A 22,936-nucleotide genomic window follows, 5' to 3' on the forward strand; every position below is an offset into this window, starting at 1 on the left:
GATGAAATGCTCATCTACAGAGAAAATACTAAGAAATCTGTAGGAGCCCCTAGAACTTGTACTTGAATTTAACAGGATTAGAAAACACAAGGTATATATAAAAATTCAGGTCTGTGTTTACTTGCTATAAATGAAGAATAGGATATTGAAATTTAAAAGTTATGTAGGAGTACAAAGGACCTAGAAAAGTTAAAAAAAAAAAAAAAACAGTGTTGGAAGATGTTTAGTACCTAATTTTAAGACTTCTTCTAAAGCTACGATAATCAAGGCAGTGTTGGTGTAAGGAAAGACATATAGACCATTTGAATAAAACAGAGAATCTAGAAATAGAACCACACATATATGGCCCACTGAGTTTTGAAAGATTATTTAACATTAGCATTTTATAGAATATAAACTCAATTCAAGAGCCGAGGAAGAGATAGTGTTTTCAGCAAATAGCACTAGAACACCTGGTATCCATATATAAAAAATTAACCTCAACCCTTTATTTCCATACATGAAAATAACTTGAAGGGATCTATTGTTGCAGAAATCTCAGAAAGAAATACACAGAGACACAGAATTCGGATAAAATAATAAAATTTCTTCTCACAAAAGGACAGGAACCCCAGAAACGAGTCTGGTCCATTTCCGAGCCCCCTTTGCTCAGCATTTCCCTTTTTATATCCTTTTTAGCCATTATCTCATCCCTAGTGGTCTTTGATATGTAAATACAATTCCAGTTCCTATTTACAAGTCACAGACACAAGATAGGCCATATACATAGTAAATTCACCCTGGCATGGTAACTTTGTTAGGTTAATGAAGTTACTGGTTAGAGTCAGATAATCCTCACCTTAAACAAGGAGTTACAGGAAAAGCAAATCTTAAAAGAACACATTACTTATTTTGCTTCTACAACTACCTTAATATTCAATCTATTAAGTTATCTAAAACTTTTCCGTATCATTCCTCCCTCTGTTTACTTCGGGATAATTCTTCTATCCATTACAAGTTCTACCCAAGTTTATCTACATTTCTTAACACTAACATTTGGTAGTCTTGAGCTGCAGCACTGCGCTACCATATAAATTTTGAAATCCATTGGATGACACAAGGACCAACATTAATATTAATATTATAACAAGAAGGGGACTCAGAAGAGGTCCTATCCAAGTTTTTTTCATTCTGCCCAAGTAAAATTAATCTCATAGGATAGCTGTCCTATACCAAATTTCTCATCAAGAGCCTTGATCTGATTTTTTTAGTTTGTCTAGTGATTTTTGTACTACACCAGATTTATTAGCATATTAACAACTCTTCTCCAAGAAGTAAGCAAGTCCCTCCTTTCTGGGCTGTGAGCAAATCGAGAGCACATCTATTCTGTAATGACATTGGCCAGTGAATCTAGTTGGGTTTCTAAAGCCTGAAGTGTGTCTCGAATTTCCTCAAGATCTTTTTAAACGTCTTGTCCTAATGAAATATATTACTCCTTGTAGCCAAATAAGATCCCATAGGACTGGCATATACATAGATATAGGATTACATTGACCTTGTTTACAATTGTTACAATTACCAGTGGCTTGTCCTACAAGGGAGCCGTTGATCCAAACTTGTGTTTTCTCTTTGCAGTATAATTTTTCATTAGAATAGCCTCCCACAGTCAGAAGTTATCCCAGGTCCCCCATAATGTTTTTATCAAAGAATATTATAAACGGATAGCCTTCCGGTTCCCATTTTACCATTTTAAAAGTCACATATTGTTCATCAAACTTTTCGTAACTAGGCCTAAACACCCGTAATTCGAAAACAAAGAAACTTAAGGCAGTGGTGATCTGGCACAACACAATAACCCATGTCGGCCTTTTTGGTGCTTCCATTCTTCAGCCGTGCATTGACTCACCATCCTCCGGAGTGGTGAGAGAAGGGCTTTGAGTGCGTTGTCTTTCTTGGCTTTCAGCATCAGCTTTATTGTTACCTTGTGGAATGAAGTCTTTGCCTTTCTGATGTCCTGAACAATATATATATATATATATATATATATATATATATATATACATATATATATATATATATATTACTGAGACTTTGCTAGGTTCCCACACTGTCTCTAACAACTGTATAATTTCCTGTTTATTTTTGTTTATTTTTTATTTTTTGGTACCGGGGATCGAACTCGGGACCTTGTGCTTGCGAGGCAGGCGCTGGAACCACTTAACTAAATCCCCAGCCCTTCCTGTTTATTTTTAATTAGCTTCCCTTCTGCCACGAGAAGATCTCACTCTTGGTAAATCATGCCAATGATGTATAATGTAGCAAATGCATAGCAAAAGTCCATATATATATATATACCTTTTTTACCCTTTGCCCATCGGAGTGCCTGTATGAGTGCCCAGAGCTTAGCACATGCACCAATGGCCCTGGCTAGGACCACCTCATCCTTCATGGTTACTGCATATCCAGCATGACAAACCCCATCTTCCACGAAGCTGCTCCCATCCGTGAACAGAACGAGGTCAGCATCGGACAAGGGTGTCATTTGCAAGTCTGGGTGGCTGGAAAAGAGCTCATCAGTGACACTCAAGCAGTCATGATTGGAAGGGCCTGTCTTTGTGGGCAAGAAGGTAGCAGGATTTAAAGTTTTTATAGAAGTAAACCACAAGTGGGGATTCTCACGGAGAAGGGCTTGATACTGAGTAACCCAATTATTTGAGAGCCAATGATGCTCCCTTGTGTTTAGCAGTTCTAGGACTGGGTCTGGAGCCTGCACAGTCAGTTCCTGACCTAAAGTCAGCTTGTCTGTTTTTTTGAATCAACAGAACTGAAGTTGCTAAGGCCCCAAAACAATGAGGCCATCTTTTTGATACTGAATCTAAATTCTTAGACAAATATGCCACCGGTTGATTTCATGGGCCTACTTCTTGGGTCAACATTCCAAGGGCCACCTGGGTTTTTTTCAGTCACATATAGAGTAAAAGGCTGCTTTACATCTGGTATGCATAGGGCTGGGGTGGCTGCCTAAGTCAATTTTAATTTTTTTTTTAAAGCTTCCTCCTGTTTTACAGTCCATTGCAGATGATTTTCCTCTTGTCCCTTTAGGGCTTCATAAAGGAGTTTAGAGATTTCTGTAAAACCGGGAATCCAAATTTTACAGAAGCCTGCTGCCCCAAGAAACCTTCTCAGCTGTTTCTTTGTTTGGGGTATAGGGACAGCACTAATAACCTGTTTTTTATTTCCTAGGCAATGCATGCCCTGTGTTATTTGAAATCCTAAATATTTAACATGCTGTACACAAATCTGGGCTTTTCCCCATTGATACCTTATATCCAGTTTTCTTGTAAGTGTGGCAACAACTTTTTGGTGCCTTCCCAGAACCGTTCTTGGGTTGAGCTGCATAACGGTAAGTCAGCCACATACTGCATTAGGACACAGCTATATTGTTCCACGGGGAAGGCAAGCAAGTCCTTGGCTAGGGCTTCCCCAAAAGGCGTGGGTGAGTTTTGAGTCCCTGTGGCAATCTAGTCCAAGTAAACTGAGTATTTTTCCCATCACTCGTGTCTTCCCATTCAAATGCAAAGATGGGTTGACTAAGAGGAGTGATGAGAAGGCAAAAGAAGGCATCTTTTAAATCCAAACAAGTAAACTATGCTTCTTCTGGGGGTATCAGACCCAACAAAGCATAGGGGTTAGGGACCACTGGGTGCAGCGTTACTGTTCTGTCATTTACAGCCCACAGATCTTGCACTGGCCTATAGTCCCCATCGGGTTTCCAAACAGGCAGCAAAGGGGTATTCCAAGGTGACATATGTTCTCTAATAAGTCCCAATTCCTTTAATCTCATGATATGGGGTTTAATTCCAATTTGGGCTTGCCTGGACATTGGGTATTGTTTTACACCAATGGGGCCGAATTGTCTTTTAATTTGTTTTTTGTTTTTTGTTTTTTTGGTACCGGGGATTGAACTCAGGTCCTTGTGCTTGCGAGGCAGGCGGCAGTACCACTGAGCTAAATCCCCAGCCCTGTCTTTTAATTTTATAACTGTGGGTGGATGATTCTTAGCTATGCCTGGGAGTGATTCCTCTGCCAATACTCTAGGAAACATAGTTCTTAATTCTTGCAGAGCCTGGAAAACATCATCCACATTGTAACACTGCCATTCACCCTCTGTTTTAGTTGTTACCATCATGATGAGATATCTTCCTAGGTCTAAACGCAGAGAAGCATTTCCTCATTGGGTGAAAGTTATTGTAGCTCCCAATTTAGATAATAAATCTCTTCCTAGTAAGGGGCTAGGACATTCTCGCATACACAAGAATTCATGTTTCACTTTATGTCCTCCAATTTCACATGTCCTTTCATTACAAAACTGGCGCTTTTTTGAAATTCCAGTGGCACTAATCACTTGGATGCGCTTTCCACTCAGAAGGGCAACTGGAGCTGTTACTACTGAATGTTCTGCATCACTATCCACCATTAAGGACATATTTTGGCCCCCTATCTATATATTGACCATGGGCTCATGGAGGCCTAGCTGCATTGAGCCTGGTCTGTGTCCGTTACCGTCCTCCGTCACAGGCAACAATGTGCCAGTATCCTTCCTTTCCTTCAAGTCCTGCTCTTTCTTTTCCTTAAGCCTTGTCTTTCTTTTTCCTTTTCTTCTTTGGCTCCCATAGCTACTGCTATCTTCCTTCCTGGCTCTCTTTCTCTTTCACTGTCTCTCTATTCACATACACTTTCCCAGCTAATTGCAACAATTGTGTTATATTCATGCCTTCCCAAGTCTCCTGCCTTTGGATTTTCCTTCTAATATCTGGTGCTGACTGGGTTACAAAAGTTGTATTAATTAGCTGATGGTTTTCAGGAACAGTAGGATCAAAAGGTGTATACATTCTGTAAACTTTACAGAACTACTCATAAAATCTCTCAGGGCTCTCTTTGGGCTCCTGCTGTGTTTCTAGCACTTTAATCATATTTGTAAGCCTTTTAGTTGCAGCCCGCATTCCTGCTAAAAGGGTTGTCTGATAATTTCTCAAGTTTTCCTATCCTGTTTGGGTACTGGGATCCCAATTGGGCCACACATTTATTGGGAATTGCTGTTCATATCAAGCATCTGGATTCTGCATAGCACCCAGTATTCTAGTGGCATTAACTTTTTAATTTTTCCTAAAACTCTCTGTATATTTTAGAGGTTAACAAAGTTCTACAAAGTTTTTCACAGTCTTCCCAATTAGGACAATGGATAGCAAAGATGGAATCAAATAACTGAAGCATTTTGGAGGGGTCTTGGCAGAGAATAAATGACCTTTTTCTCTGGACCAAGCCTCTTTTTTTAATCCTTTTTAAAGTCAAATCTCAAATATTGCACCTTGGTCTGACATATTTGTGCCTTTTTCCAACAGTTTTTTTCTAACTCACTATAAAGCAGATTATATTGTAACCTGTTGGCTTTTAAACCCTTTGAAGATGACCAATGTACACATATTATAGTAACATATTTAGAATTTAACCCTTTGGTAACAACTAATGTAAACATATTTAAACCTTTTATAACATAGTTGAAACCAACAAACATACATTTTTTTTGATAAATCACTTTCACGCATCTTTTGACATACCTAGACCTTCTGGTCTTGTATATCTTTTTATCTTTTTAACAAGACAGACATACAAAATTTTTTATATCAAAATTATATCTCTTTTACTTATAGCTTTTAAATATATATTTTTATCTGACTATAGACCTTTTATCACAAACTAGTCTTTAGCTGTTAAAATTTTAAAGTGTCCCTTTTTTCATTCTCAGATTGTTACAATTTAAATTTGGTTGGCTGCCAATTGAATGGTAGTAACCTTGAGGGTTTTTTTTTATCAACAAAGTGCAGAAAAGAGCAAGTTAACCTTATAATTACAATTGAAGAATTTGCAATGTACAATACTTTAAGTACACCAATTAAACATCAACTCAAACTGAAACACAGATACATTTATCAATTAACTAAAATTTGTAACCCTTGTAAAATTTCTTACTTTCTCTGGCTTTATGTCTTTCAGAGCTTTTTTTTTTTTTTTTTTTAAGCTGTTTTTAATCCATTACTTATTTTTTCTTACTAATTTTTAAAATTTGAGTGTAAGCCCTATTCGTTCCTCTCTGAGTCTGACCACAGCACGGTGATCTGAAGCCAAGCAGTTTTCATGCTTTTGTCCCCACCTCCTCCAAATTTGTGAATTTAGCAACACAAAAAGAGGGGGGAAGTCTAAATTCTCTCGGTCTGGATCTGAAAGAACCAGGTACTTTTCAGCATCATTCCCTTTCTGACAGATGGCCAGGATGTTGCTTTTCGCTTCCGGGGCGCACATATGAAGCTAAGGAGGCATTCTGTGGCACAATTTGAGCCATAAATCAATATAGGGAAATTGATCTGGATGTTCCCGTCCAGGGGTGGTGATTGTTAGCCAGATGGACCAGACGAGACCCTCACCCTAGGGATCTCTCAGTTGGCCAAGCTAGGCAAAGCTTGGGCCATTCTACCTCACAAAAGGCTCTAAGTTTTGGGGTTTCATCTTAATACCATAATTTCCAGTAAAATCCTTCTTAAAATTCTTAAGCATGCATTCCAAAACAGTAGGAAGAGATGTTTCTGTCCCCACGATCGGCCGATCAGAGTGTTGGTGCGTAGATGGGTACCCTTGTGGAGATGCAAGACAAACAAAGGAGGGGGAATCACTCGCTCGCCTGCCTGGCTGCGGGCTTCTCGGCCATTTTAAGGTCTGTTCAGGCTAAGGTGGGCTGTCGCCTAAGCTCACCATTGTGCCTTTGTTAAATGCAACCACACACAAATTCTACAACTCGGGGAGGACTCCTCAAGTGCAATCGCTTCCTCCCTCTGTCTTGTTCCGCAGCTTGTTCCACACACTCTCCTATCCAGAACTCTTTCACTCACACATTTATTCAGAAATTATCACATTCCCTCCCGGTGACCCCCTAACCCTAACCAAAACAAATGAAAGAAGCTACCTTCCCAAATGGCAAAGCACGAGGGGTGATCAGGTCCCTGCACTATGTTTACCCAAAGTTCACAAAGTGAACCAAAACAAATGGGAGGAGCTACCTCCCCAAACTGCAAAGCACAAGGGGTGATCAGGCCCCTGCACTATGTTTGCCCAAAGTTCATAAACTGAACCAAAACAAATGGGAGGAGCTACCTTTCCAAATGGCAAAGCACAAGGGGTGATGAGGCCCCTGTGCTGTATTTGCCCAAAGTTACAGAGTCCAAATTCACAAGGCGAAGTTAACGACTAGGGGGTTTCCCGGGGTTTCTCATCCAGCAAAGGAAAGAGACAGATGAGACACCAAAAGCAGCAGTCCTCCTTCTGTAGCTTCCTTCTCGGGTTCCGGCAAACCTCCAACGGTGAGCGGATCTCTGTCCTGTTGGGGAGCCTAGGAAATTAGTCCCAGGGGTGTGCCTTTCCTCTCGAGGAGACAGAGAGGGGCTCCTTCCGGTGGGGTTCGGGCCGATGCCCAAAAGGGCTATTTCATTCCCGATTCCCGGCCAACGCACCAAATGTTGAAGAAATCTCAGAAAGAAACACACAGAGACACAGAATTCAGATAAAATAATAAAATTTCTTCTCGCAAGTGGACAGGAACCCCAGAAACCAGTCTGGTCCATATCCTCGCCTGCTTTGTTCAGCATTTCCCTTTTTATATCCTTTTTAGCCATTATCTCATCCCTAGTGGTCTTTGGTATGTAAATACAATTCCAGTTCCTATTTACAAGTCACAGACACAAGATAGGCCATATACCTGGCATGGTAACTTTGTTAGGTTAATGAAGTTACTGGTTAGAGTCAGATAATCCTCACCTTAAACAAGGAGTTACAGGAAAAGCAAATCTTAAAAGAATACATTAATTATTTTGCTTCTACAACTACCTTAATATTCAATCTATTAAGTTATCTAAAACTTTTCCGTATCACTATGAACCTAAATATGAAAGCCTAAAAGTATAAAACTTTAAGAAGAAAGTATAAGGGAAAATGTTTATGAATTCAGGGTAGGCAAGAACTACCTAGGATACAAAAGACATGATGTATAAAAGAAAAAAATTGATAAATGAGATTCCATCAAAATCTAGAACTTTAAATGACATCATTAAAATGAAAAATAGTGCTTAAACAGACCATATTTACAATGCATATAACCTATGACCAGAATATATAAAGAACTTTTACAGCTCATTAATAGACAACCCAATTAAAAAGTAGACATAAGAAGATGATAAATAGCCAGTAGAGCACAAGGAAAGGTCTGCAACACTAGAATCAGAAAAATACTAATCAGTACAATAACAAGATTGAATTATACACTCATTAGGGAGATGAAGTTAAAAGTTTTAAAAGCCTTGTCATGACTTTTTCTTTTTGTTGGATTCTCCCCCTTTGCGTTTAATTTGTCACGCCCAATGGATTCACTCTGCTGGGTTTCCTGGGGTTGTGATCCTTATTGTCCTTTTCTAGGGTATTGTCTAAAATTTTTTGGAGTGCCAGTTTGATATTCATGAAGTTCCTGAGGTGCTCTTTATCATGAAAGCATCTTATTTCTCCATCAATTTTGAAAGATAGTTTTGCAGGGTACATCAATCTGGGTTGGAGGCTGTTTTCCCTTAGGGCTTGAAATACATCACTCCAAGCTCTTCTTGCCTTGAGGGTTTGCATTGAGAAGTCTGCTGTGATTCTGATGGGCTTTCCTTTGTATGTGATTTGTTTCTTTTCTCTCACTGCTTGTAGAATTTTGTTTTTCTGTTGGATTTCTGGAATCCTAACTATTATATGCCTATGTGTAGATTTTTTTTGATCAAGGCTCTTTAGAGTCCTATATGCCTCACTTATCTGTATGTCAAGTTCTTTTCCCCTCCTTGGGAAGTTTTCTGCCATCACTTCTGTGAACACTTTTTTTATGTCATCGGCACTCTTTCCTCTTTCTTCACTGACTCCAAACAGTCTTATGTTATTCTTCTTTGCATCGTCTAGCAGCTGCTGGATTGATTTCTCGTGTTCCTTTACAATTTTAAAGCAATTTTTCTTTTCCTGGTCACTAATTGCAATCTTTTCTTCTATAACTGAAATTCTATCCTCACATTGGTTCACTCTGCTGCGCAGACTTTTGATGGAGTTTTTAATCTCCTGGAAATCTGTTTGCATCTGTTTTATGAATTCCATTTGTTTCCTGTGTTGGGATTCCATCATGTTCCTCAGATCCTCTATTTTTTTTATCTGTGTCCTCTCTAGATTTATTAATCATGTCATGAGCAAAATCTTTGCTGTTATCTGAGTAATTATTTCTGATTTCATTTTTCCCAGATCCTCTTTTGTTGCCAGTTCAGAGAGTCCAGGTAGTTGAGTATCAGATTGTTCCATCTCATTTCCCTTGGGGTTGCTGTAGGTGATCCAGAAGTCTGTTTTTGAGACTTGTTTACATGTCTTCTCATTTCCATGGCAGGGGGGTTGCTTCTGGTGCCCTTGAGGCTCACCTTCTCTGCCCTAGGAGCTTGGGATGGCAGTTGGGGGGCTTCCTACCAGGAGCTGGGACTGGCTCAGCTTCCCTGCCCTAGGAGCTTGGGATGGCAGCAGGGGAGCTTCCTTCTGGGTGCTGGGACTGGCTCAGCTTCTCTGCCCTAGGAGCTTGGGATGGCAGTGGGGGAGCTTCCTTCTGGGTGCTGGGACTGGCTCAGCTTCTCTGCCCTAGGAGCTTGGGATGGCGGCCAGGGAAGCTTCCTTCCGGGTGCTGGGACTGGCTCAGCTTCTCTGACCTAGGAGCTTGGGATGGCGGCAGGGGAGCTTCCTCAAAGGTAACCTGCCTGGATCCTTAGATGGTCATTGCACAGAAACGTGACAGCAAAACATCCAGGACATATGCAAAACCAAAAGTGGGGGTCCCTTCTGAGTATCTCAAGATAAAAACATGACATTCTTGACTCCCCTCACCCTGCTCTGTTTTTTCCTTAGCAATAACCACTATGTAATTTTACTTGTTTCTGATGTTGACTGTATGCTTTTCCATACTAGAATGCAAGCTCCACAAAGCCAGAGATTAGCCTGTGTGTGTGTGTGTGTGTGTGTGTGTGTGTGTGTGTGTGTGTGTGTTGGTTTTTTTTGTACCAGGGATCAAAATCAGGACCTTGTGCTTGCCAGGCAGACGTGGCACCACTGAGCTAAATCCCTGGCCCTATTTGTTTGTTTTTGAGTCAGGTTCTGGCTATGCAGTTCATGCTGGCCTTGAACTCACTATGTAGCCCAGGGATTACAGGTGTGCTCCACCATGCCCAGCATGTGTGCATGTTTTGCCTACTGTATATTCTATTACCCTCAAACAGTGCCTGGCACATACAACATTCTAAAGGCAAATCAAAATATATCTAAGGTCAAATATAGCCCTAAATCAGTAGCTTAACAAAAATTCTATTCCCTTTATAAGGGGAGGAAGGTTCTGTTGCACATCCACACCCTGGGAGCTTCCAGGTAAAGCTGGTCCTCAGTTCTCTGGGGGGACAGGTGAAGAACACTGTCTCACTTGAAGGGGTTCAGAGAGTGCATACAGCAGAGTTGTGGGACCAGCATCACAAGGGCTGGAAAATGTTCAGATAACCACTTATCCCACCACTCACCCTGATTTCAGGGTGACCCAGTTTCCATCTATTCAACCCCCAACCTACTAAAAGGAAAGGGAGGTGGAGAGTGCAGCAGAGATATGTGCAACCTTCATCAACAGACATTTATTGAGCTCCTGATGCGTGCCAGGCACCATGGAGGAGCACACAGAGGTATTAGGTAAGGTCCCAGCCTGCAATGAGCTTTGGGATAACCAGAGGGAAAACAAGTGGGGAGCAGAAGCAGATGTCAGTCATAGGTTTCTCTCCCCAGTCTGTGGTCTCAGGAAATGGGAGCATCCAAAAAGAGACACCTGAGATGGTATCCAAGACATACATCCATAGGCTCCACATGTGTAAGACATGTACAGAGCACACACAACTGCAAGACGTGTGTACAAGACACAAGATGAACACGTGTTGCACATGGGTGAGATTCATGTGAAGAGTCCATTGTCCATAGGCCATATGGATATGGCACCAAAACGCCATCTCCCCAAGCCAGGGTTGTGAGATGGGGGAGGGCCCCAGGCCAGTGAGGCTTGTCAAGGTTGGGGCTGGTACTGGCCCTCTGTGGCCGTGAAGAAGTCCTCCAGCACACTGCGAAGGTAGTCAAAGGTGGGCCGGTCCTCTGGGCGCTCCTTCCAGCACAGCATCATGAGGTGGTACAACTCCTCTGGACAATTGTCAGGTTGTACCATGCGGTAGCCTCGCTCCAAGTTCTGAATTACCTCAGGATTGGTCATCCCTGGAGGTTGATGGGAAAAGGACATTAAGCTTGCAGGCCTGGAAAGCCCACGGGCAGGGCTGATGGGAGAGTTTGAATTTTTTTTTCCTTTGGTTTTTTGAGGCAAGGTCTCCCTTTGTAGTTCAGGTTGGCCTTGAACTCACTATGTAGCCCAGGCTGGCCTCAAACTTGCAGCAATCCTCCTGCCTCAGCCTCCCTAGTGCTGGGATTACAGGTGTGCACCACCAGGCCTAGCTAGGGTTGGGATCTTGACTATCTCCCAAAGGCCCATGTGTTGAAGGCTTGACCCCCAGCCTGTGCTGCTAGTGGGCCATGGTAGAAACTGTGGGAGGTAGGGCCCAATAGAAGGAAGTTAGGTCATTGCGGGTATGTCCTTGAAGGGAATATTGGGATCCAGCCCCTCTTTTTCCTTTCTTTGCTTCCTGGACATAATGAAGTATTTTGTTGCAGTAATAGAAAGCTAATACAGGTAATATTCAGGGTATTTAACTGGCATGGTATGAGCACCAATCCATAGAGACACTGGTCTTCACCAACAGAAATCTACATTGGCAGTACCTGCTGAATACCACTTGGAGAGCCTCGTACAGCTTACGCTTGTTAGCTGCAGGACCTTGTGAGAGCCAACTCTTTTGGGTTCTTTTGTTTGGTTGGGTTTTTTTGGTACCAGGGATTGAAGTAGGGACCTTGTGCTTGGGAGGCAGGTGGTGGCACCACTGAGCTAAATCCCCAGCCCAACCCAACTCTTTTGAACCTGTTTCCTCATCTGGATAATACAGTAAATGGCCATTCCTATCTCACAGAGCTGTTATAAGGGTTGAAAGAAATAATGCATATGAACACTAAGTACAGTCCCTGGATAGAAGATGTTTCCAAAGGACATCTGCAGCTGGCATGATGTGGTGAGAATAATGTCAGGGCCAGGGCAGTGGTGAGGAATCTCTAACTTTGGGACCAGGCACATGAGATGCTACATCAATACACCAGATGAACCCCAGGCTTCAGCAAAGCAGACGCTGCCTGGGGCTGAGAGGGTTCACTAGGCCCCTCCATGAGCCAGATGAAACAGTCTTTGGGCTGGTAACCTCCCTTTTTGCTGGCCCTGGCCGCCATGGTAGGCTTCCAGCATGCCGACCCCAAGAAGAGCTGCTCTGGAGAATGCATGGTATCAGCAGTAACACAGCTCCCTGTTTCTATGTTACTCACACAGTCTCTGGTCTCTGTTTCAGACTCATGAGAAAAGAGCATGACAAGCAGCTCCCAAAGACTAAATCCTTATAGAGTCCTAGCAAAAGAGTTTTGGTTCTTCAGAGTTTGGGGATGGACCCATCTGCCGAGGCCTTGCCCTGGGGGCCCTCTCTACCTATGGGTCCCTCACATTTTAAAATAAGGACATTGGAGGATGCAGACCATGGAACTAAACACCTGTGGCTAGAGTCGAGGGTGCAAACCCACAGACTAAACAGCCTAAATATAGCCACAGACCCACATTGGTTTGACCCATATGGTGTTTTCACATTTCTTTTCTTTTCTTTTTTTTTTTGGTACCAGGGATCAAACTTGGGACCTTGGGCTTGCGAGGCAGGCGGTGGAACCACTGAGCTAAATCCCCAGCCCTTGACCCATATGGTGTTTTAAAATAATCTGAGTCAATCACCTATATTTGGAAATAAGCAAATTTTCCTAAAACTCCAAGTTTTGGCTTTTTTTTTTTTTTGGTATTGGGGATCGGACTCCGGTCCTTGCACTTGCGCAGCAGGCAGCGAAACCACTGAGCTAAATCCCCGGGCCAGTTTTGGCTTCTTTTGAAAAACACAATAGATCTGTGGACCTTCATGCCTTAGTGGAGACCATCTGCTAGAGCAGGTACAATCACCAAGGTCCCTGTTCCTTCTGCCCCTCTGACCCTGATAGCATTTATTTTCCTGCCTTCTTTCTCTTCCTCCCCTCTCCTTCTTCTTCCTCCTCTTCTTCTTCTTATATTTAAAGTTTTTAAAAAATATTTGCAGTACTGGGGATTTGTACTGAGCTACATCTCCAGCTCTCTATTTTTCTGTTTTCTTTCCAGATGTGTTTTCCTAGGTTATCCAGGCAGGGCTCAGACTTGTGATCCTCCTGCCACAGCCTCCCAGAGTGCTGGCTTTTTTTCTTCTAATCCAGAGAGATTATCTGTGGATTTGCTTCCGTGGGCGCAGTGGGAAAGCAGTCAGGATCGTGGCTGAACACCTGGTGGTCTACCTCCAGCATTCCCCCTGGGACTGTGTGGTGGGGCAAATTCAGGACAGGGGAGTCCATCTGTTTCCAAGGTGCCTTTACTTTCCTGGGAGCAAGATTCTGTTCAAACAGAGCTGAGTGTATAGAAAGCTTTGGCATATCCAGCCACTGTGCTCCCAACCTCCCTGCTGTTTTTCTGTGCTGCTTCCTTTCCCCAAAGCTCCATTTCTTTTCTTTTTTTCTTTCTTTCTTTGAGACAAGGTATCATTATATAGTTCAGGTGAACTTGAACTCATTATGTAGCCCAGGCTGGCCTTGACCTCATGGTGATCCTCCTGCCTCTGCCTCCTGAGTACTGGTTTATTTATAGGCTTGTGCAATCATGCCCACCCTTCCCCAAAGGTTCTTTTTTTTTTTTTTTTTTTGGTACTGGGGATCAAACTCGGGTCCTTGTGCTCGCAAGGCAGGCAGTGGAACCACTGAGCTAAATCCCCAGCCCTCCCCAAAGGTTCTTAATAAGTTCCTTTGAAAAACATTCCACCCAGGGATAGGAGTATAGCTCTGTTGTGGAGCACTTGCCTAGCATATACAAGACCCTAGGTTCAATCTCATTTTAGGATTAAGGGCCTTCTGCTGGAAGATGGATCTAGGGGTAGTTGTTTACATGTCTCTCTTCCTCTTTTTTTTTTTTTTTTTGTACTAGGGATTGAACCCAGGGCTCTCTTCCTCTTTATATGGAAAGTTTTAGAGGGAAGAAAAGCCAGTATTTAGTGAATACTTACTATGAGTTAGGCTCTTTCACAAAGTCTCTTGTCTCTCATAGCAGGAAATTAAGGCTCAGAGGTGATATGACTGCCCAAAGTGATGATTAAGAATGGCTGAGTATGGACTACTAGGCACTATTTTGATCACATATTTACAGATAGAGAAGGGATGATATGATCGAAGCCAAACAAGATTACCACTAGTGGCCAGGTCTGCTAAGCTGCCTGTGCCAGAACTAGAGATAAGAGCTGGGATTAGAGAAGGGACATCCAGAGACAGAGATGGGAACCAGTGCTGGAAGATGTGGTGTCTACTTGGGGAAGCTGGAGTCACACTACTGAGAGGACAGAGGAGAGTCAGCTAGGCAGTTCAGACTCAGAGCCTGGAAGAAGTCAGCAGGAAGACATGAAATCGCTGCCCTTCCCAGTGACCCTTTCAAGTTCCTTCCCTTGGCGCTGACCTGGGTAAGGGATGCGGCCGTGGGTAACAATCTCCGTCAGCAGAATCCCAAAAGACCACACATCCGACTTGATAGTGAATGTTCCATAGTTAATGGCTTCTGGTGCTGTCCATTTAATGGGAAATTTGGCCCCTGGGGAGAAGAGCCGAGTGAGGCCATCTGGGTCTGCCTGGACAGACACTGTAGGCCCCAGACCTCCCTAACATCCCAGGCCTACCCTCCCTCGCTGTGTACTCATTGTCCTCGATGAGGCGTGCTAAGCCAAAGTCTGCGATCTTGCAGCTCAGGGTGTCAGACACCAGGATGTTGGCAGCCCGCAGGTCACGGTGGATATAATTCCGCTCTTCAATGAATGCCATACCTTCTGCAATCTGTAGGCCAGGTACAGTTCATTAGTCCTGGGCTGGACATCCTCACCTAACTGGCCAGTACCCGTGCCCAGCCCCTCCCTTGTCTCCTTACTTGGGCTGCCATGTCCAAGAGTTTATTGATGGTCAACTTGATGCCCGGGGGGGTCTTGAGAAAATCCACTAGGCTCCCTGTGGGCAGAAGCAAGAGTTGCTAACTCAAGATCTCCAGGAGGAGGCCCCTTGGCACTTCTCCCCTAGCTGAGGTCTAGAAGCAACTTCTGAAATATGGAAAGGAGGAATAACAAGCCATAATGGAGGAGAGTCCAGGTTGAGGCTGCTCAGGATATGGGAGGACCTTTTGGGGGTCTGGGATGGGTTATGGTTGGAAGGATCTATAAGCTCTTGTCAGCAAGAGTCCATACTCCTCAACTGGGCAAGCGCTGCATGGTCGAATTTGTAGTTTCTTCTCTTTCCCCACCCAGCCATCCTGCCTTTCTCACTCCATAGGTAATTTTCAGATCCGGCCCCCCATTACTGGGGATTGAACTCAGGACCTTGCACTTGCAAGGCAGGCATGGCACCACTGAGCTAAATCCCTGGTAGATTTTTTTTTTTTTTTTGAGTGCTGGGTTGAAAGAATTTTCAGATTCTTCACACAGACCACTGCATTCTATCTCTGCCTACAAAAAAATTAAAACACAAAAACAAAACAAAAAACTACTTTCTTTTATGGGTCAGCTGGACTACTCTCCTAGAAAGCCTCTCTGGATTCTACCAGGTATAATAAATGGCATCATCATCTATATTCCTATGGCATGCTGGGAACTTCCCCATGACACAAACTCTGATTTTCTCAATGCCCATAATTAAAATCAGGTTTCCCTGACAGCAGGAACTTTCTTTCATCTCTCCACGTTCCCAGTGCTCTGTGCCAAATGTTATGAATGAAGCAGAAAAAGAGATGCTTGGAGCCTCAGGGACCACCTCTCTGGTGGTGGGAGGTAACTGGGAGAAGACCATGGATGGGAGCTGCAGATGACTTGCCCAACCCACGAGACTGTAACCCCATGAGAGCTTGGCATGGTGGCCCATGCCTGTAATCCCAGCATTTGGAAGGTTGAGGAGAAGGATTACAAGTTTGAGCCAAGCCTGGGCAACTTAGAGATTTCATGAAACAGTCTCAAAATAAAAAATTAAAAAAAGAGCTGGAGATGTAACTCAGTGTGAAGGCCTAAGTGTTCAATCCCTAATACTGAAAGGAAAAAAAGAAAAGAACCTATAGGAGAATGAGTTTCTCCACTACAAGTGCTGAATTAATCACCGAAGATAAAGTCCTCGCCCAGACACACCAAGATAACAATAAATTTATGCCAGTTACTGCCCTAATTCTTTCATCCCCACAAAGATCCTATGAGGAATCTACTATGGCATTAGTACGACCATTTTACAGATCAGAAAAAGAAGTAATGCGATTAGCTCAAAGTCATGCAATCATCAAACCACCACTCTAACCCAGGCAGACTCTAGGGCCTTATATTATTTCTAGGTGAGTCCTTTTCGATTTCTGCTGTTATACTTGGAGAAACTGAGTACCAGAGTCAGTACAGGGACTTAGCCTGTATCACACATGGCAAATCAGCATGCAGAAGGCTGAGTCTAGAAATTTGTGTCTCTCTTGTTTTGGTTCTCTTTGTCCAACAGCAGACCAAGAGAGGAAGTGAAAAATAGAGTTTATGAAGGGAGAGAAACGGGGTAAGGAACAGACTCATTTTCTGAGATGAAGCATCTGAAGATCTAGGTAAGACATGGAAGAAGGCAAAAGGGACTGCAGGTCAGGAAGGACTGGAGTGACTTCTTCCAAACCCTGCCAACCTTATGCTGGGCCCCCAGACAGGCTCAGATGAAAACACCTTCTTACCCGCGGAGGTGAGTCTTTTGGAGCCCAGGAAAGCTCCTCTAGGAACCCTCAATGCTGGGCCAAAGGAAGGGGCACATTTCCCCCACCCCTTGGGGAAGGTCGGGGACAGCAGCGCCTCCCCAGCGGCCAGCACGGCAGCGGCACCCACCGTTCTCCATGTACTCCGTGATGATGTAGATGGGCTCCTGCGTGACCACGGCGTAGAGCCGGACCAGCCGCTGGTGCTGCAGCTGCTTCATGAGGTTGGCCTCAGCCAGGAAGGCGTCCGGTGACATGCTGCCTTGCTTCAGGCTCTTCACTGCCACCTTCGTATGCCCATTGTAGTACCCTGGGGGTGGGCGGGGGGTAGGATTAGGGGAGTCGTCCAGAGCCGGGCAGCTGCCCCCGCAAGCGACCTGGGTGGACTGGACGCCTCCCTCTCCCTTCTCTCCCGGCACTCACCCATCCACACTTCCCCGAACTGCCCGGCCCCCAGGCGCTCCACCAGCTTCAACGTCTCCCTGGGAACCTCCCACTCATCCTCCCACCACGGCTTCTGGGGCTTCTGGGTTTGGCAGGGGCGGCTCAGCCTCGTGCAGAGACCATCAGGAGTATCTAGGAGGGCGAGAGAATCGGGGAGAGCTCTCAGTCTGGGGAGCCCAGGCTGCGCTCTCCATCCCCACCTCTCCAAGTTCCCACCTCCGGGAAATGGACCGACGGGGGTGGGGGAGAGCAGATCCGTCACCCAGCGGACGGGACCCTCCACTGCGGAGGAAAGAGGAGCACGGTGAAGGGTGGCAGGAGGGCATCCCCTAACAGGGCTGGGGCCAGGCGGGCCGATAGGGACAGGTGGGGGGATCCTGCCGGAGCTCACTGGTATAATGACGGACCAGTTCATGCAGCCCAGGAAAGGTGATGCGAGGGGAGATGTAGAAGCCGCCTTTGTCCAAGTTACGGATCTTGTAATGTTTCACCACCTCTCCTTGGTTTTGGTCGAAATCCCGGACCGACAGTGAAAATGATCCTGAATGAATGAATGAATGAAAGAACGAAGGAAAGCGTGCAAAAGAGAGGGAGGAGTGGCCACTTGCGAGTCACTTCACCCCCCCCCCCCGGGCTCGGGCTCACCCCTCCCGCACCTGCTCCTTTTGCTACGCGGAGGCCACACCCACACCCGAGACCACGCCCACCCACGACCCCCGCCCTCGTCCTGGGCCAGTCCCCGAGGCCCCTCCCAGCCACTCACCCGCAGTGCTCTCGCTCTCGCGGATCAGAAAGGAACCGTGCGTGTTCCCTGGCGCCAGGAGCTGTCGCTCCGCGTCCTTGCGGCTCAGGTTCTTGAAGAACCAACTGCCAAGGACACAAGTGAAGGCCATCGGCTGTTGGCCAGTTCTACCTCAGTCACCCTCAAGCATTTACCAGCAACCCCAGGACCATTCCGTGCTCGGAGTTCCCCAGACCTGCTCCCCACCCACCCCCACAACCGGTCCCCACTCACGGTTCAGGCTCCAGGCTATTCGCTTTGGCCACGAAGTTGAAGGGGATGAAACCTTCCTGTCCCGTGGTCAGGGACTGTGCCTTCCACCACTCGCCATTCCTGCCGAGGTGTCAGAGCCCCCAGTTACACCAGGCCACCACCCCACCTCCCACTCCCTGGCTCAGCACTCTGAGTCCTCCCCTTCTGTGCCCGAGGCGCACTCGCAGAGGGGCACTCACTGCTCCAGGATGCGGAGTTGCTCTCCCTTCTCGAATCCCAGATCTCCATCGTGCGAGGGCTCATAGCTGTGCAGGGCGATAACCAGGTTGTCTGTAAAGACAGGAGGCGGCGTCCAGAGAACAGGCTGAGATTGGAAGGGAGGAAGGAGTCGTAGGGTAGGGGTCAAGACTGGGGACCAGGCTGGGGATTTAGCTCAGTGGTTCCGGAGCCTGCCTTGAAAGCGCAAGGTCCCGAGTTTGATCCCTGGTACCAAAAAAAACCCCAAAACACTGGGGACCAAAAGCTGGGTGGGCTGGCATGCTCAGGAAACAGAGACTAGAGGATCCTAGGTTTGAGGCCAGACTGTAGGACATAGTGAGATCCTGACTCAAACAAAGCAAAACAAGGCTGGGGCAGAGGAGACAGGGGAGAAGGTAGGTGGGAGAAGAGATGGAAGCCAAAAGCCAAGGATTCACAGGCCTTATCTTCCTCCCTGCTGGCTGGACTCACCTTGGAGTGGGGAGGCAGGTGGATTGGAGTCCTCATAGGTGACCAGTGGGTCCCGTACTTCAGAGCCATTCCGCATGAGAAGCTGTGGGGTGGGAGATGAGAGTGGGTTCAGAGAAAGAAGACCAATCGGACCCTGGCTCCCCTCCCCTCTTCCTTCCTCTCCTGAATTTCTGCAGCCTGTCTGGGTCTTATTCAACTGTGGATTTGCCAACTATGTAATTTTTGACAAGGTCTTGCTCTGTAGTTCAGGCTGCTCTTGAACTATGTAGCCCTGCTGGGATTACAGGCATTCGTCATCATGCCCGGCTGCTCCAGTATTTTAAGGAGCTGTACTATCAGTCCATTTAGTTCTACCTTACACATCACCCAACTCCCTCAGTAAGCCCCTTCCGTGTCTTGCCTCTTACCGTGGCCTTGCCATCCAGTGGGACTATGGGATAATGGCAGTTCTCACACACATCAATGTTTTCCATCCAGTCATCTTCAGGGTTTGAGCTGCAGCTACAGCCCATGGTCCCTGAGGGAATGGAGAGGGGCTGAAGGAGCTTCCCCCAGATCTGTTCCTTCTGCATCAGACATCCTAGGGCATTGCCTTAGAATTTCCAAAATTACCTGAGATTATCAACTCCCAGCCCCCATCCATCAGCCACGGAAGAGCTGAAACGGGGGTTCTAGCTCCTGACCTGACCAATGTTCCCTCTGAGCCCTCCAGTCACAAATCAGTTCTCACCAGGGCCAAGGCCCAGGCTAAGCTCTAGGCCCCACCCTCCCACCTGGGATGGGCAAACCGCCACAGAGGCACCTTTGTTAGTCTAGTTACCCACTTCCTGCCTCTCCACCCCCTGCCAACATGGGAGACTACCTCTTAGAGGTCACACACTCCTTTCCAAGGCCTGGGGAAGACCTAAGTTTTGAGCAGGTCCTTCCCTTCCAGAGAGGATGCATGCTCCTCTCCTACTCACTGTCCCCTGCCCAGCCAAGGGATCCCAGTGAGAAATTCCTACTCACAAGAGTCACTGCAGGCCTCAGCCCTCCCCTCACACCCACACCCACACCCATAGACTCTCTTTCAGAGGGTTCCTTCTCACAAGGTTTTGTTTCTCACCAGCAGAAAACCCTCCACTGGCCCTGTTGGCCATAATTTTTTTTGTTTGTTTGCCTGTTTTAGCAGTGGAAACTTTTTGTCAGATGAAACCAAGCAGAACTTTTTACAGCAGGTAAAAGTGGAGCCTTTCTGTTCAAAGCAGAGTAGGGGCCTCCCTCTGAAGCCCCTAGGAGTCCTTGAGGCCCCTCCTTCCCTGGGGCTGCTCATCAGAACTGCTTGGAAAGCCCTAGTCCTCAGATAAAGTATAATTTATCATGCCTTCAGGACCCTGTAATATCAAGATTAACTCCACCTCCTCAGTCTGTACTGCTACACACAGGGAGAGAGAGACAGATAGAGAGAGAGAGAGAGAGAGAGAGAGAGAAAGAGAGAGAGAGAGACTGTGCTCTAAGGTACTTTGCCTTTCCCAAACACCCCACACTTTTCTTACTTCATGTATTTGTATTCTTGTATTTGTGGCACTTTTGTCCAGCTGTTGAGCTCCAACTGCACCTTCAAGTCTCAGCTCATAGGTCACCTAACTTGGTGATGCTTTCCTAATGCTCTTTGCTCTCCTGTCCCCCCAGGCTCCTGCAAGCTTCTATACAGATCAGCCATCAACTCAGCCACTGACTTCCATGATTACTGATTTATGTGTCACTCCTACTGCTTTGACCACCCGCTTGATGGACTGAGAGTTCATCAAGAACAGAAATTGTAGAGCTAGATTAAATGGTACAAGCCAGTAATCCCTGAGTCAGGAGGATTGCAAGTTCAAGGCCAATCTGGCCTACATAGCAAGACCCTGTCTCAAAAAAAAAAAAAAAAGGAAGCTGTACTTTATTTATGTGAAAGACTCCAACAACCTAGAATTAATTGTTGTTAATGAATGTCTACTAGAATATGGACGGTTAATACATAGATCTCCCATTCACTGAGGTCTTAGAAACTATCAAGCCAAAAGCAAAACAGAAAACCAAAGCCTAAAACAAAAAATCAAGCCTAATCTGATTGATTCATTAATTGATTTATAGAAGATGGGGGTGTAGTTATGATGCCCTGGCCATCCTCAAACTCCTGGGTTCAATTAATCCTCTTACTGCAACATTCCAAGTACTACTATGGCCAGGATTCACCTCCAGTTTTATTTATTTAGTTTGTCTGTTTTGGTGCTGGGGATCAAATCCAGGGTCTCAACCACTGAGCTCCCCCAAGCCCGAATCCCTGATTTTAGATAACCAAGGTGAGGCCCAGAGAGGCCTTCCTAGTCACACAACCTGTTTGGTGTAGAACAAAGGATGAGTTGCTAATCTATGCTGTGTCTAAGTGGAAGTGGGCTCAGTAGAGGTTTTTGGTTCAGGAACACAGACAATAGGCCTTACACTCAGAGAGACCTGTGCTCAAATACTGGTCACAAGCACCGTGTGGTGGAGCATACCTATAATCCCAGATCCTTGGGAGGCTGAGGCAGGAAGATCATAAATTTGAGGCCAGCCTGGGCAACTAACTTATTTGTGTTTTTTTGCGGGGGGAGGGTTTTTATTTTTGTTTTTTGTTTTTTGAGATAGGATCACCTATGTAGTTCAGGCTGGCCTTGAACTCATTGTGTTACTCAAATTGGTCTCAAAATTGCAGCGATCCTCTTGCCTCGCCTCCTGAGTGCCGGGATTATGGGGAAGCACTACCATATCTAGTCAGCCTGGGCAATGTAGTGAGAGCCTGTCTCAAAATAAAATAATAATAATAATAATAATAATAATAATAATAATAAAAAGGGTTGGGAACGTAGCTCAGTGCAAGGTCCTGGGTTTAGTCCCCAGTGGCAAAAAGAAAAAATAATTTACTAGGTTGTGATATTTACTGTGTGATTTCACTGAAATTATTCTTCTAAGCCTCATTTTTCTCTTCTGCCAGATGGAGACTGTCATCTCTTTCTTGTCATTTTACATAACTCTTACCTGAGTTTACAGTTTGGAAAGACTTCTATAAGTGCTCAATATGCCCTACCAACCCATGCATTGGAGAGTGGGAAATCGGGACTGGTAAATAACCCGCTTTGCTTTAGGCTCATGTTTCTTCAACTAAGGGATTCATAATCTCTCACAGATACCGGAAGTCACAGTGTGTATGTTCCTGTAACACGAGTGTTACTTGGCCTTATTCACAGAAATTAAACAATATGTACTATTATGGAGGAAAATGCAAAATGTCCATAGCATATTAAGAGATTTTCATAAAAAAAAAAAAAAAAGAAAGAAAAAAAAAAGAGATTTTTCAGAAGACTGACACATTGCCATTTCCCTCCACTCCACTCTTAGAAGTCGTTGGGGCATGAGACATTTGAGGAATCCTGATAGGCCAGAGTCCATTCACCTGTGGCTGCAATGGTTTTTACTGTCTGTCTGCTTGTTGGTCTGCTTGTTGTTTAAAACAGTCTCTCCACACATCAAAGGCTGGCCTCAAACTTGTGATCCTCCTGCCTCAGTCTCCTGAGTGCTGGAATTACAGGGTTTGCCACCAAGCCTGGGTGCAAATAACTTCTTGATTATTTAATTTATTATGCCCAGGCAGTGATTAATAGTAC

The 22,936-nt window shown here is 45.1% G+C and overlaps 1 protein-coding gene across 4 annotated transcripts in view; it reads right to left on the minus strand.

The window, feature by feature from the left end:
* Positions 1-3,903: 3,903 nt before the first annotated feature.
* The window catches only part of Lck (LCK proto-oncogene, Src family tyrosine kinase), a 29,540-nt gene continuing 10,507 nt past the window's right edge, over positions 3,904-22,936 (minus strand). The window contains exons 1-13 of one of the 4 annotated variants that reach the window (XM_021263262.2): positions 19,881-20,003; positions 19,676-19,785; positions 19,269-19,350; positions 18,779-18,869; positions 18,561-18,659; positions 18,309-18,412; positions 17,937-18,086; positions 17,525-17,677; positions 17,232-17,411; positions 15,278-15,354; positions 15,033-15,186; positions 14,816-14,947; positions 3,904-11,376 (exon numbers count right to left, since the gene is read on the minus strand). In XM_021263262.2, the coding sequence (XP_021118921.1) occupies positions 11,174-11,376; positions 14,816-14,947; positions 15,033-15,186; positions 15,278-15,354; positions 17,232-17,411; positions 17,525-17,677; positions 17,937-18,086; positions 18,309-18,412; positions 18,561-18,659; positions 18,779-18,869; positions 19,269-19,350; positions 19,676-19,785; positions 19,881-19,911 (1,566 nt within the window). In that variant the 5' untranslated portion in view covers positions 19,912-20,003 and the 3' untranslated portion in view covers positions 3,904-11,173. Of the gene's footprint in view, positions 11,377-14,815; positions 14,948-15,032; positions 15,187-15,277; positions 15,355-17,231; positions 17,412-17,524; positions 17,678-17,936; positions 18,087-18,308; positions 18,413-18,560; positions 18,660-18,778; positions 18,870-19,268; positions 19,351-19,675; positions 20,004-22,936 lie in introns of those variants that run through there. The other 3 variants (XM_021263263.2, XM_013074413.3, XM_087215384.1) reach the window with 3 other exon arrangements.

Source organism: Heterocephalus glaber, unplaced genomic scaffold, assembly GCF_053883595.1.
Source record: "Heterocephalus glaber isolate CG9 unplaced genomic scaffold, H.glaber_assembly_v1.0 deba00001452, whole genome shotgun sequence".
Taxonomy (NCBI): Eukaryota; Metazoa; Chordata; class Mammalia; order Rodentia; family Bathyergidae; genus Heterocephalus; species Heterocephalus glaber.